At 41.5% G+C, this 15,042-nt stretch overlaps 1 protein-coding gene across 2 annotated transcripts in view; it reads left to right on the forward strand.

Annotated features, from left to right (window-relative positions):
• The first annotated feature begins 13,734 nt into the window (after positions 1-13,734).
• LOC122749135 (zinc finger protein OZF-like) overlaps positions 13,735-15,042 on the forward strand; it is a 62,370-nt gene continuing 61,062 nt past the window's right edge. The window contains exons 1-2 of one of the 2 annotated variants that reach the window (XM_043995339.1): positions 13,735-13,866; positions 14,315-14,391. In XM_043995339.1, coding sequence (XP_043851274.1) covers positions 14,359-14,391 — 33 coding nt within the window. In that variant the 5' untranslated portion in view covers positions 13,735-13,866; positions 14,315-14,358. The remainder of the gene's footprint in view (positions 13,867-14,314; positions 14,392-15,042) is intronic. The other variant, XM_043995336.1, reaches the window with a different exon arrangement.

A 15,042-nucleotide genomic window follows, 5' to 3' on the forward strand; every position in this document is an offset into this window, starting at 1 on the left:
AAGTGTGTTTTAATTTCAATCTCCTGGAACTAGTAGTAGCTACCATATTTGACTACCCTTTTAGTTCAGTTGTCTTTTTTTTTTTTTGAGTCAATTGGGGTTAAGTGACTTGCCCAGGGTCACACAGCTAGTAAATGTCAAGTGTCTGAGGCTGGATTTGAACTCAGGTACTCCTGAATACAGGGCCGGCACTCTATCCACTGTGCCACCTAGCTGCCCCTCAGTTGTCTTTTGAAGATGTCTGTTTACATTATTGTAATCATTGTATATTGTTCTTTTTTCACATATCAGTTCATGCAAGTATTTCCATGTTTACCTAATTTTTCATATTTTACATTGTAAAATGATAGAATTTTAGAGATGACATGAACCTTTTTTCAGATATCACTTTAATATTGGCCATTTATTTTTCTTTTTAAAAAATCAAATAAGCTAGTGATATATCTATTTGATTGTTTTTTCACCTTCAGTTTTGTTTCTCTCATCTTTGATTTTCAAACTTTCCATGTTAGTGTTTTTTGATTTGTTGCTTTTATAGGTGTTTATATGTATGTACACATTTATGCATGTATGCATGTTTGTATGTATATGCCCAGTAAATTGTTTCCCTTCTAACTCTAATTGCATTGATTTTATATAAACAATACTATAAAATCAAAATCATCCATTTTGTCTTTCATGATCATCTGGATTCAGAATCAGAGAATTTGAGCATTGAGACCTCAGTAGCCACATAATACAAACCATAAACAAAAGAGTTCCCTATTACAACATTTCCGACAAGTTGTTTTCCAGTGGATCTTGAGTACCTCCAAGAAGGGTGAACCTCTTAAGACAGGACATTCCACTTTTGATCAGATCTAATTATTAGGATGTTTTTCTTGACAACAAATCCAAATTAACCTCTCTGCAACTGATTCTACTCCCTAGGGCTAAATAAAATATACCTCCTCTACAGATCCTTAAAGAACTTTAAAATAATCAGGCAGGTATCATGTCCTCTCTGAGCCTTTAGCTAGGCTAAATATGCCAGTTCTTTGAAGTGATCCTCATACTGTGAACTATTCTGCTTGCCCACCCCTCAGCATTCTCCAATTTATCACACTCCTTAAATGATGGTTCCATGAAATGAACAAGAGATTCTAAATATGGTCTGACAAGGTCAGAGTACAAAGGGGTTATCAGTGCATTATTTGTGGAAGCTTTTCAGTGCAATATTTCATGAACTTTTTTTGATTGCTGCATCATTCTGCTAACTCTTATTAAGCTTGCATTCTACTAAAACCCCTAAATCTTTTTCAGAACAACTGGAGCCACCCACACTCCGTCTATGTCATACTTCTAAAGTTGATTTTTTGTGCCTCAGTGCAAGGCTTTATATTTCTCCCACTTGAATTTCATTTTACTAGATTCAGCCCAATGCTCTAGCCTGGTAAGTTCCTTTGGGATCCTGACTCGTATCATCCCCTGTCTTAGCTGTGCCTTCCAGCTTTGTATTGTCTGCCCATTCGATGAACATACCAGCTATACATTTTTCCAAGGCATTGATTGATCATTATTTTAGTTCTGGATTCTTGTCCCAAGTTATTAAAGGGATCGCCTTTCTTGTTCCAATTAATTTATAATAAAAGATCTTTTATATACAGGCCATGTATCTATTTGAAACTTATTTTGGGGCAGCTAAGTGGCGTAGTGGATAAAGCACTGGCCCTGGATTCAAGAGGACCTGAGTTCGAATCCAATCTCAGACACTTACTAGCTGTGTGAACCTGGGCAAGTCACTTAACCCTCATTGCCCTGGAAAAAAAAAGAAACTTATTTTGGCAGGTGGTATGAAGTATTGGTCAAAATCTAACATCTGAGTGGATAGAGCACCAGCCCTGGATTCAGGAGTACCTGAGTTCAAATCCAGCCTCAGACATTTGACACTTACTAGCTGTGTGACCCTGAGCAAGTCACTTAACCCCAATTGCCTCACAAAAAAAAATCTAACATCTGCCAGATATCTTTCCACTTTCTCCATTACTTTTAATTGAAAAAGATTCTATTCACTCCAATAATGGTGTCATTGGGTTTATTGAACATTTTGTAGCAGTCTGATTGCTCCTGAATCTTAATTACCTAATTTATTCCATTGATTTACTTTTCTTTTTGGTAACCAGTGCTAAATAGTGTTTTAATGTTTACTGTTTTGTAGTGTAGCTTGAATATTACATAAGAACATGAATTGGATTTTTATTCCCTACTTCTCCCATTTTTCTTCATCTATTAATTTCAGTTTATTTACTACTCACTGCAAATCTGTAATTTTGCCTTATTTTTTTTATTAGCCACATTTTGGTAGTAGTGTGTTGAAACCTCCTAACTACCTTAGTGTTTCCTTTTGTTTGTCTATTTCTCTTTTCTGGATTTAACTGTTGAGTCATTGATATATACAAATTGGGAATTATTAGACATTTGTTACTTATTTTTGTTTTCACCATTATTTTTGCTCTAGTTTATCTCTTAGTATTTTCTAACTTTTATTCCACTATCAAAATACCATTACTGGCATCCCTACTTTTTTTTTCCACTTGAAGTTCTAAAGATATATTTTAGACTAACATCTTCATTTTAGATTGGCATACCATTTTGCATTTGAAGTGTTTGCTTCAGTAAGGTTATTATCCTGTTTAATGTTTTATTGGCATTCTTTCCATGCCATCCAAAAATACATTGACTTCTGTTTCCGGAAGATGTGTATCTCTTAAGGTCCCTTTCCTTGAAGTTCTTTGTAGAGTTAAACATTTTCTTTGACTTGCCATTTGTTTTGATGTTCTGCCGTAAAAGTAGTAAATGTCCCATTTTTACTAGGGTTCTGTGCCCAGTCTCACTCAGATGAAGGAAAAGTTACCCACTCTCTATCTTCTTTTTGGTAGGGGGTGAGGGAAGCAGAGGGTCCCACTAGGGTGAAGCAGAAAATGGTGGAGGAGAGAGAGCAGGCAGAACTTCTAGCAGGGTGTCCCAGCCACCTTGCAACTTTCTGGAGCCCAGTTCCGGGCTGCAAATTCTGCCTCAGCCTGAACTCCCTCTGCCTTGGTCTGCAGGGAAGCCTGCATGGATGGAGGAGGTGGGGGATTTGTTGTTTGGATGGGGATGGTAAAGGGGAAATGACAGCTGGAGGAAGGTGGTGAGCTCTACTTTGCTTCTGGGAATCCAGCAACAGCCCAGAGATGGTGCCTTTGGAGCATGTGAATAAGCCTTCCCTAGGCTTAGAACTTCATTTTCCAGAAATCCAAGCTAAGTTCGGACTTTTGTGGTCCAAGCCCTGGGAGGTAACTGTAGGACCTCTGTCAGGCACCTTGGAAAGCGATAAGAACAGACTATTGCTTACTTTCTTGTGTGGTGTTTAAAATCTAAATGTGGGTCCTAACCTGCCCCCGCCCCCGGCCAGTTTTTTTTTTTTGGAAACTGGCTAAGATTTACTGATAAATTTAGCAGGAGTTTAGGATTTTAAGGATTTATTAAAGTATATTAGAAGGTAGTGAAGAGAGAGAAGTTGAGAAAGCCACCTTTATTTAGCTATCCACGCTTCTATAGAGAAACGTGGAGTAGATCTTTCTACTCTATTCTGCCCTTACTGCCACCACACCAAAATCCCAGATGAAAAGAGAGCCAGTGAGCCAGCCTCAGCTTCCTACTTCCTGTCTCCCTCCCCAAAAGGGGAGGTCCTTCGAGCTGATTAGTTGAGAGTGGTCTCCTGTAGTCCACAGCCTCTGAGAACAACACTCCACTCAGGGTCAGCCAGGTGTGGTCTCGATTTGATCATTCTTAAGTAGGTTCTTGGTTTTTCAGTCTCACCCAATTCAATCAATTCCAAATCAATCTTCAGGTGGGGCCCCTGGGTGTCTGCCAAATCCCATTATTTTATCACATTTGTGTTCTCTGCTCCCTGCCTGGTGAGGGTTTCCTGATCCCAGCATAACTTCTCCTCTTGATGGGCTCCACCCTCCTATGACTCCTTTTTCCCCCTTCCTCCTTCCCTCCTTTCCCCTCCCCTCATCCTACTTCTTCCCCTCCCTCTCCTCCCCTTTTTGCTCTCCCTCATCTCCACCCTCCTCCTCCTTCTTACAGGAAACATTTCCCAACCTCTCAATTCTAGTGCCTTCCCTCAATTGTTGCCTATTTATCATATCTATAAATGTCTGTATGTGTATAAAAGTTTGTATATATTTAATTGTTTATTGTCACCCCATTAGATTGTGAGCTCCTTAGCAATTTGGAACTATGCCCAAATGGTTATAAAATTCTGTATACCCTTTGACCCAGCAATACCACTATTAGGTCTGTATCCCAAAGAGATTTTTTTTAAAAAAAGGAAAAAGACCTATATGGACAAAAATAGTCAAAGCAGCTCTTTTAGTGGTGGCAAAGAATTGGAAATTGAGGGCATGCACATTAGTTGGGGAATGGCTGAACAAGTAGGGGTATACAATTTTGATGAAATACTGTTGTGCTATAAGAAATAACAAGCAGTATGGTTTCAGAAAAAAACTGGGAAGACTTACATGAACCAATGCTGAATGAAGTAGAACCAGGAGAACATTATACAGAGTAACAGCAATATTTTACGTTGAAGAACTGTGAATGATGTATCTATTCTCAGCAATACAATAATTGAAGAAAATTCTGAAGGACTTAGGATAAAAAGGGCTATCCACTTCTAGAGAAAGAACTGATAGAGTCTGAATGTAGATTAAAGCATTCTTTTTTTAACTTTATTTTTCTTGGGGGTTTTTGTTTGTTTTCTTTTGCAACATGGCTAATATAGAAATATGTTTTGTGTGACTACACATGTATAATATATATCATATTACTTGCCTTCTCAAAGAGGGTATAGGGAAAGAAGGGAGAGAATTTGGAACTGAAAATTTTTTAATGTTAAAAATTGTTATTACATGTAATTTTAAAAAGCAAAATATAAATATTTTCACTTAAAAAAAGAGGTTGTGAATTCCTTGAGGCCTTGAATCAGGGACTGTCTTTTGCCTCCTTTTGAATCCCCAGTAGTTAGTAAAGTGCTTGGCAGTTAATAAATGTTTATTGATTAATTGGTTGCTCCTTTCCCCTCCCTCTGCCTCCATCTTCTGGGCTCCATGCAGGCATGACAGGAGCAGTGAGCCCAACAGCCTGCCCTGCCTCCATTCCTGCTGTGGTTTGAGCCTCTGCCCAGGGAAAGGAATGGATGAGGGCACTGACTGGTCAAAGCCTGAGTGGGATAAGTGTGAGAGAAGAAGGCAAAGGGCTTTTTGTGTCCTGACCCATGCACTGGTGAGAGCCTACCTATTGAATCTGAGCAAATCATGTAACTCTTCTGAGCTCTCCGTCTTTTCATTTGTTAAAAAAAAAAAGTGTTGAGCAGGGTGATCTGTTCTCTCAAGTACTTTCTAGCTCAAAATTCAGGATCCCATGACCTTTGGATCCTGCCTGAAGTTACCAGAAAATGCTGATCTTGCTCATGCTTGATGTCTCCTTCCCAGATCTGCCTCTTAAGAACTCTGTTCTTTTCCAAAAGGGGAATGGAATCAACCTCTCATTCTTAGAGAAAGCTTTCAGGTGAATTGAATTGATAAGTACATTTTTAGATCACAGACAGACTTTTCCCCTTTATGCTGGAAGCCAAGAGACTGAAGCCATCCCGAGAATCAAAGCCTTCTATGGGGAAACCTTTCCATTTGCTTAGCGTCCCATCCCTCAGACCCCTAGCTGTTCATTGGCCAACATTTATTGACCTACATGCTTACTAAATATTCATTACTAAGTTGGATGTTATGAGTAATGGCAATAGTCTTTTCACATAAGGAGCTTTCACACTGTGGAAGAGTTAAGGTATAATGTGTGCTAGGGTTTAGATCAGAGACCAGTAGCAAGTTCTTGTAGTATAGGTAAGTAAAAATAGGAAGTCAGAGTCACAAATTTGTAATGGGTAAGGGCTCTTTGGTCTGTGTTTCTCTCCCAGTTACTTTTTTTCTGCCTGAAACTGGCCTGATACATGGGACAGGAGGGACACAATGGGAGGAACCCAGAGTTGCATATTGGTAAAACAGGCATTGTGGGAATTGATGTAGATTGGGATTATTGTGAAGCATATATAATGTAATTGAGCATTGATACCAGGTCATAGAGAAAGTCAGGTACAGTGAAGTTTGTACCCAACTGTGTAGATGTGTATTCTTCCATCCTTGAGCCAGTTCAGATGAGAATAAGGTTCAAATGTTACCCATTTCCTGCTCCACACTGCCTCCTTGGTCATATAAATTCTTGTGCACTCATTTATGTAAGATAATTTTCACCATAATAATCCTTTATGTCTGGGTTCATTTTTGTTGTTCTTGTTTGCTCATTCTTTTTTTTTATAACAGTATGTTTATTCAGTGTGTTTTTAAAAGTATTTTATTATTTTCCAATTACATATGTGATAAAATAATGGGATCTGGCAGATGCCCAGGGGCTCCACCTGAAGATTGATTTAGAATTGTTTGAATTGGGTAAGACTGAGAAACTGAGTACCTACTTAAGAACAATTAAATCAAGACCATGCCTGGCTGGCCCTGAGTGGTGTGTTGTTCTCAGAGATGGTGGACTACTGACATCAGCAAGAGACTACTCTCAACCAATCAGCTTGAAGGACCTCCCCTTTTGGGGAGGGAGACAGGAACTAGAAAGTGGAGGCTTGCTAGCTGAATCAGTCTCTTTTCGGTGAAGAACTGGCACATAGCTGCAGAGATGGAGAAAAAGAGAGGGCCTCTTTTCCTCCAGGACTTTGGCATGGTGAGGGACTTCACATCAGCTGCTAGGAAAGGAAGTTTGTTTTCTCTCTGGCTATACCAAATAGATCTAAACTAGGATTTTCCATGCTATAAGGAATCTGTTCCCAATCTCTCTCTCTTCACTAATTTCTAATACACTTTAATAAATACCTAAAAGCCTAAACTCTTGCCAATTTTATCAGTGATTTTAGCCAGCTTCCCCCCCCAAAACTGGGGGGAACAGATTAGAACCCACATTTAGATTTTAAACACCACACATATAAGGATAGTTTTCAACATTTGTTTTCACAGGAATTTTAGTTCCAAATTTTTCTCCCACTCTCCCTTCCCTCCCTCCTCCCCAAGATGGAAAGCAGTCTGATACAGGTTGTATATGTACAATCACATTAAACATATTTCTACATTAGTCATCTTGTGAAAGAAGAATCAGACCACAAGGGAAAAAACTCAAAAAAGAAGGAAAAAAACAGTCGAAAAGTAGAAACAGTATGCTTCAATCTGCATTCATAAGTCACAGTTCTTTTTTTCTGGATGTTGAGAACATTTTCTATCACAAATTTGAAACTGTTTTGGGTTGTTGCACTGCTGAGAAGAGCCAAGTCTATCACAGTTGATCATCATACAATGTTGCTGTTACTGTGTAAGATGTTCTCCAGGTTCTGCTCCTCCCAGTCAGCATCAGTTCTTGTAAGTCCTTCCAGGTTTCTCTGAACTCCTCCTGCTCATCATTTCTTACAGCACAATAGAATTCCATTACATTCATATACCACAACTTGTTTAGTCATTCCCCTATTGGTGGGCATTCCCTTGATTTCCAATTCTTTGTCACCACAAAGAGAGCTGCTATAAATATTTTTGTACATGTGGGTCCTTTTCCCTTTTCTATGGTCTCTTTGGGATACAGACCTAGCAGTGGTACCACTGGGTCAAAGGGTATGAACAGTCCCATAGCCCTTTGGGTATAGTTCCAAATTGCTCTCCAGAATGGTTGGATCAGTTCATAGCTCCACCAACAATGCATTAGTGTTCCAATTTTTCCACAGCTTCTCTAACATTTATCATTTTCCTTTTTTGTCATATTAGGCAATCTGATAGGAATTGTTTTAATTTGCATCTCTCTAATCAGTAGTGATTTAGAACATTTTTTTTTCACATGGCAATAGATAGCTTTGACTTCTTCATCAGAAAACTGCCTGTTCATATCCTCTGAACATTTCTCAATAGGGGAATGACTTGGATTCTTATAAATTTGATTTAGTTCCCAATATATTTTAGAAATGAGCACTTTATCAGAAATACTGGCTGTAAAAATTGTTTCCCAGTTTTCTGCTTCCCTTCTAATTTTGGCTGCATTGCTTCTGTTTGTACAAAAGCTTTTTAATTTAATGTAATCAAAGTCTTCCATCTTGCATTTCATAATATTCTCTATCTCTTGTTTGGACATAAATTGTTTTCCTCTCCATAGATCTGAGAGGTAAACTATTCCTTCCTCTCCTAATTTACCTATGGTATCACCCTTTATGTCTAAATCTTGAACCCATTTTGACCTTATTTTTCTATAAGGTGTAAGGTGTTGGTCTATGCCTAGTTTCTGCCATACTATCTTCCAGTTTTCCCAGCAGTTTTTGTCAAATACTGAGTTCCTGTCCCAGTAGCTGGAGTCTTTGGGTTTATCAAACGGTAGATCACTATAGTAATTTACTACTGTCTCCTGTGCCTAACCTATTACACTGATCCACCACTCTATTTGTTTTTCTTTGGGGGTGGGGCAAGGCAATTGGGGCTAAGTGACTTGCCCAGGGTCACACAGCTAGTATGTGTCAAGTGTCTGAAGTTGAATTTGAACTCAGGTCTTCCTGACTCCAGGGCTGGTGCTTTATCCACTGTGCCACCTAGCTGCCCCACACCACTCTATTTCTTAGCCAGTACCAAAGAGTTTTGATGACTGCCACTTTATAGTATAGCTTCAAATTTGGTATGGCTAACTCACCTTCCTGTGCATTGTTTGCTCATTCTTTTCTTTTTCTTTTTTTGTGAGGCAATTGGGGTTAAGTGACTTGACCAAAGTCACACAGCTAGTAAGTGTCAAGTGTCTGAGGCTGGATTTGAACTCAGGTCCTCCTGACTCCAGAGCCGATGCTCTATCCACTGTGCCACCTAGCTTCCCCTGTTTGCTCATTCTTACAACCTACTTTTTGTGCTGGGATTTGCTGCCTTGGGATGGAAAAGGAACTCACTGTGATGTGAATCTTGGCTTTCCCAATCAGAATTTGGTCTGGTGCATATTTTAGGTTATTGTGAAAGAGATGTGTTGTATGTGCAAATCAAAAATTCTTCCTCTCCCCGGAAAGACTTGTATGAACTGATGTATAGTGAAGTGAGCAGAACCAAGAAAATGTTGTGCACAGTAACAGCAATATTGTTTGATGAAGAACTGTGAATAACTTTTCTCAGCTGTGGGGACAAATTTTTAATTGGGGAGTGTTAGCTAAGCGGCTTGCTGCAGTATTGGGCAAGGAAAGAGACTAGCAGCCTCCCTCAAAATAGAGCAGGATTTATTGAACAAGAACAAACTTAAAAAAAACACACACACAAACAGGATCAGTAGGATCAAGGGAAAGGAAATAAAATGGGGAAAGGGGAAATGATACAACCTGAATAACACCACCGCCCAGGAATCAGCTGAGAACACACAACAGCGTCCTGTCGTCTTACAGCTTCAAGCTAGAATGGCAAATCTCCTCCCTTCTTCCCAGCAGACCCCATACAGGCCCCAGCCAATTGGCTGGCCACTCTGACAGTCACATGACTGCCCTCACTAGGCTTCCAATCATTATAATTTTGCTAGGCCCATGTAGGCGTTGGTGAGTGGTGATAATGTGAGGTGCCAGCGCCATGGCGAGGGCTACAACCAGTGGGTGGAGCACCGTGCCGTTTGCAGAGTCCCAGAGGCCAGTGTGTGTGCTGAGGTTTTCTTTTTTTAAAAATTCTAGCCAAAAGATGGGGTCATAAAAACCTCAAATAACAATTAATTTTGTACCTTTACATACAGCAATACAGTGACCCAAGACAATCCCAAAGGACTAATGATAAAACATACTACCCACCTCCAAAGAAAGAACTGCTATCGATTAAACACAGACTGAAGCATGCTGTTTTTTACTTTCTTTCATTTTTTCTTTTGTTTTCTTATACAAAATGACTAATATAGTATATTTTACATAATTGCACATGTATAACCTATATCTGATTGCTTACCACCTGCGGGGGGGGGGGAGGAAAGGGAGGGAAGGGGGGATAGAATTTGAAACTCAAAACTTTAAATAAAGATGTTTATTATTTTAGTAAATTAATAAATGAATGAATGCAAAATAATGCTTCCTCTCACTCTTGACTCCACCCCCCTTCGCTGTTTCTTAACTCTTGCTTTATATCTTCTAGAAATTCTGGTTGCACTCATATCCAAGTTGTACTTTTCTTTGGGGCTTTGTTTGTTGGTGTTTTCAAGTCATTCTCTTCTGCTTTTATATCTTGGGCATCTTTCTTGTCATAAAAGCTCTTTATGGTGGAATTCTTTTTGTTTGTTTACTCAATCTTTCAGTCTATTTCTTGGCTTTGGACTTCATGGTAAATGCTGGGCTCTGCACGCTTCTGGAAGGAATGCCTGACCTGAACTTTTGTCTTCTTCTGACCTTCTGCCTTGTGGAAATTTATTTTGATTTGGGGACCCTACGTTTAGGCTGAGATTAGAAAGCCTTAGGCCCTCAGGGTCTCTTCTGTGTGGGAGGTGCTGGTTCTCCTCCCCCTCAGCTTCAGCTGAGCCAAAAAGCCCCATGGGCTGTACAAGACACCAGGTCAGACAGCTGGGGGGAAAAAGCCCCCAGCTCCCTCCAACCTGAGCAGAGGTAGCTGAGAGATCCTGGGTTTGTCCAGGCGGGGCTCTGGTGTAGCATGTGATGCTGGAGCATCCCCCCAGCCCTAGCCGCAGCGCTGACTGGGGGATTAGCTTGGTGTGTGGGTGCAAAAAGCCCCGAGATTTGAGTGGAGATAAAAAGGGTATATATAGACCTGGGAGTTAGATTAGAAGGGGGGGTGGGGGGACGAGACGAACAGTAATGCAGGACTAGGAGCAAGGAAGAAAGGCCGGTGGACAAGATTAGAGGGGCAGCAAAGGCGGCAGAGGGCAGACTGACCAGGAGGCAGCAGAGAGCACAGAAGCGGTCAGCACAGGGTACAGGTTGGAGAAAGTGAAGATTAAGAGGAGTTAGAAGAAAGTAGCTGAGCAGGGAAAGTATTATTGTATTAAAGAAGTTCCAAGCACAGCAGGTAGGAAAGAGACACACCGCAATGCAGTCAGGTTGTACATTTTATTTCCCTGTATTCTTAATTTTAAATAGTATCTCATAAATAAACTCTGCTTTGATTATTTAATTAAGAGGCTTCTTAATCTTTAGCTTATCAATTTGGGAACAGTGTGGTGGAACTTTATAAACAGCCCACATTAAATTAATAGCAGATAGCCAAATAGTCGACAGTCCCAGATTAAGTACCCTAGTCAGCTTTAGCCCCCCCAAATTAGGCCCAGTTAATAATAATATTTTTCTACATATTTAATGGCGACCCAGATGGGACTTGTGACCCAATTATAATTTTCCTGAACCTATAATTTTTCATAAACTTATCATTTTTCATATACTTATACTTTTTTCATAAATCCAGTTATATAATTTTTCCAGGCTAGTTATAGGTAATAACTAATTTTTTTACAGCCTCTTTCATAGCTCATACTGTAGGCTTGCAACCTTTCAGTACTCCCAAAGTGGTGTGATCCTGGGTGAAGGATACTCATTTTTTGTCCTTCTGGTATAAACACTGCAAGTCCTGACTCAGTTTTAGTCTGGTGGTTTTTCCTGGTTAGAAGTTTCAGTAGAATGGGGCAGCTAGATGGCGCAGAGGATAGAGCACCAGCCCTGGAGTCAGGAAGACCTGAGTTCAAATCCGGCCTCAGACACTTAACACTTACTAGCTGTGTGACCCTGGGCAAGTCACTTAACCCCAACTGCCTTGCTAAAAAAAAAAAAAAGAAGAAGAAGAAGTTTCAGTATTCAGTAGAGTTGGCCACTATTAGCCTGCTGGTAGGTTCTACAGGCTTGAGCTACTGAACTGCAGGCTTTACTTTGGTCTGGGACTGCCACCCTATTTTTTTCCAGTCCAGGCTTCCAAACTGGGCAGGAGGCTAGAACTGAGTCCAGCTCTGCTCCTGGGACTAGAATCACACATGATTACTGTTTACTTCTGAACTTGCTGCTTGCTCAGTTTGCACCTTCACTCTTCTCCATAGTTGCTGTGTGCAGACTTTCACCTCACTCTGACCCAGAAGCAGGTAGTAGGCAACAGATTTGCCAGACAGCACCCATTTTTGTACCCTGTGCTGATTCACAGATTCCTCATGGATCTCTGCCTGCCCCAATGCTTCCTGTCTCTGGGTGCTTTTATGGTTGACATGCAGTGTACTCCTGGACAGATTCTGTTCCCCATATCTGCAGACCTCTTTTTCTCCCTAAGCCACCCTGAGCTGGAAATCCCTCATTGTGACTTTTTCTTGGCTTTCCTGATCAGAATTTGGTCTGGTGCATTTTCTAGATCTTCATGGAGGAGGTTTGGTGGGGGAGATGGGTTGTACTTCTTCCTCCTCTGCCATCTTGACTCTGCCTCTCACCTATATCCTGTTTTGATCATGGTACATATATGGGTCCCCAAGACCATTTTTTCTCCTAGAAATTTCTAGGTTTTGAGAATAGAGATTGACCTTCACAATAAACTTCCTAAGGTGGAATGGGCATTTGTCCTGGTCCATCTTTATTTCAATGCTGATGGTCATTAGCGATTGATGGTTCACAGGATGTCTGTCTTAAGTGAGATTCTGGAGCTGATGGCATCTTCCATGGGTGGAGACAGATCTCAATAAAGAAACATAATTCCAGGCTCAGTGCTCTACTCATAGTACCAGTAGAGCACTGAGCCTGGAATTAAGATGCCTTGAGTTCAAATTCAGCCTGAGATACTGTGTGACTCTGGATAAGACACTGAAATTGGAAAATTGTGATAGTAATAGCACCTACTTCACAAAGTCATTCTGAAGATGAAATGAGATAATATCTGTCAGAGTGCTTAGCACAGTAGCTGACAGTGTTTAGCACATAGTAGGTGCTTTATAACACTTGTTCCCTTCCTGTCCCTCTGCTTCTTGTGGCACTCCCCCTAACAAATGTTCTGTATAAAATTTCTCCAGAAGTCTCATCTCCCACAAACCCTGTGGAGGTGCAGAGCTATGTAGTGAAACCGAATGGGGATGGGGGCGGGAAGGGGGAACCTTTGACCCCAAACCCTTTTATTCACCTCTTGATAGAGCTTATAAATGGTTTGTTATAGCATAGGGGTGTTCATTTTGTGTGTGTGTGTGTGGGGGGGTGTTAAACAAATAGGGTGGGGCAGCTAGGTGGTGCAGTGGATAAAGCACCGGCCCTGGATTCAGGAGGACCTGAGTTCAAATCTAGCCTCAGACACTTGACACTTACTAGCTGTGTGACCCTAGGCAAGTCACTTAACCCTCATTGCCCCACAAAAATAAACAAACAAACAAACAAACAAATAGGGCAAAGGAAAAACACAAGGTAATGATGATGAAAGTAAGAACAAGAAGAATGTACTGTAATAGTTGTTGTTGCCATTGTTATTATATACATGATATGAGCTTTACAAGCCGTTCAGCTAGCAGTCAGGACGGCCCGCGCCTCCCCAGCAATGGGTTCTTAGTAGCTTCCACTGGTAATCTCCCAGCGCCTGGGGCTGCGCCTGCGCATTCGTTGGAGGGACGCCTCCGCTAATTTCAGAACTACGTTTCCCAGAAATCCAGGCGAAACCACAGGTCTTGTCGCTTAGACCTGACCTGAGAGACAGCCGGAGCACGCCGGAACGGGAAGCGTCGTGGTGAGACTTCCACGGCCTTACTTTCCCCTAGCGCAGGTGTGTAGACACCTGGCCCTACCCCTCCGTGGTGAGTATGACCTGAAGGGTGTCAGTCGGCCGGACTCAGGCGTCTTGGCTCCGGCCCTCACCTTGCTCTGAGATTCCCCCCGTCCGGCCTCCACCTCTGTTTCCCCCCTCCCTCCTCTGGGCTTGGGCAGGGAGGGTTGACCCCTGCCCCTCCTCCTCTGGGGTTGACCCCCGCCCCACCTCCCTCCCTGCTGCCGCAGCTGCCCAGAGAAAGACGGAGAAAGGGGAGGACGTGGAGGCTATGGGGGCGCTGCCTGCCCCGGGCTTGGGTCGGTCACTCTCAGCCGAGGGACCGTCCACTCCCTGCCCGCCTTCCATGTAACGCACCTGAACCTCAGTCCCTTCCTTTGTAAAAGACGATCGTGGCGAATCCATGGTCTCGTAGCCTCCTGCCTGGAGTCCCCAGAAAATGCTGGTCCTGCTCATGATGCCTGATCTCTGCTTTGCAGATCTGCCTTCTGAGAACTCTCTTGTTTTCCAAAAGGGAAAGGGAATGGTCCCTGTCATCCAGCCAGCCAGTTTTCAGGTGAGTTCGAGTTGATGACTGAAATGATTAAAACCTACATTTTAAGATCATAAGACTCACTTCTCTCCCATATTTTGGAAACTGGGTCATTCGGATAAGTGATAAATTCCATAAGGAACAGTTTCCATTATCAAACTTCCTTTTCCTCAACTAACTCATTAACCAAGATGTTCATGTCCACTAAGGGCTCAGTCCTGAACTAACTGCTCTGAGGGATGCAAAAGAAGTATAGGCGATGGTCCCTTCCTATAAATTTTAAATTGCATTTTGTAAACTAGATCAAGAGTAGACATTACTTGTGCATTTTCCAGTAATGTTTTTGGAGTGCTAAAATGAGTAGATGGAGGTAATAATACTGTACCAGTTTAGAGGAAAACATTGGTGAAGGCTCAAATGAACAAGAAAATTCTTGAAGGTTTCACCGAATTGGTCTTAGGGAGAGGCATATTTAGGCTAACTGGAAAAGTGGGTATTAAAGTATCATTTTTGGGAACTTGTGTGGACAGATGATGGCAAATGATTCCTCTTAGGGAGAGGAGAACATAAGTTCACATGGTCTCAGATTGTAGACAAGCGGAAAGGACACTGAAGACATTGAGTTTGCACCTCTACAAAGAACAGACTGTTTGCTTTGGGATTGGAAGCAGAAAT

The sequence above is a fragment of the Dromiciops gliroides genome, chromosome 3, assembly GCF_019393635.1.
Source record: "Dromiciops gliroides isolate mDroGli1 chromosome 3, mDroGli1.pri, whole genome shotgun sequence".
Taxonomy (NCBI): Eukaryota; Metazoa; Chordata; class Mammalia; order Microbiotheria; family Microbiotheriidae; genus Dromiciops; species Dromiciops gliroides.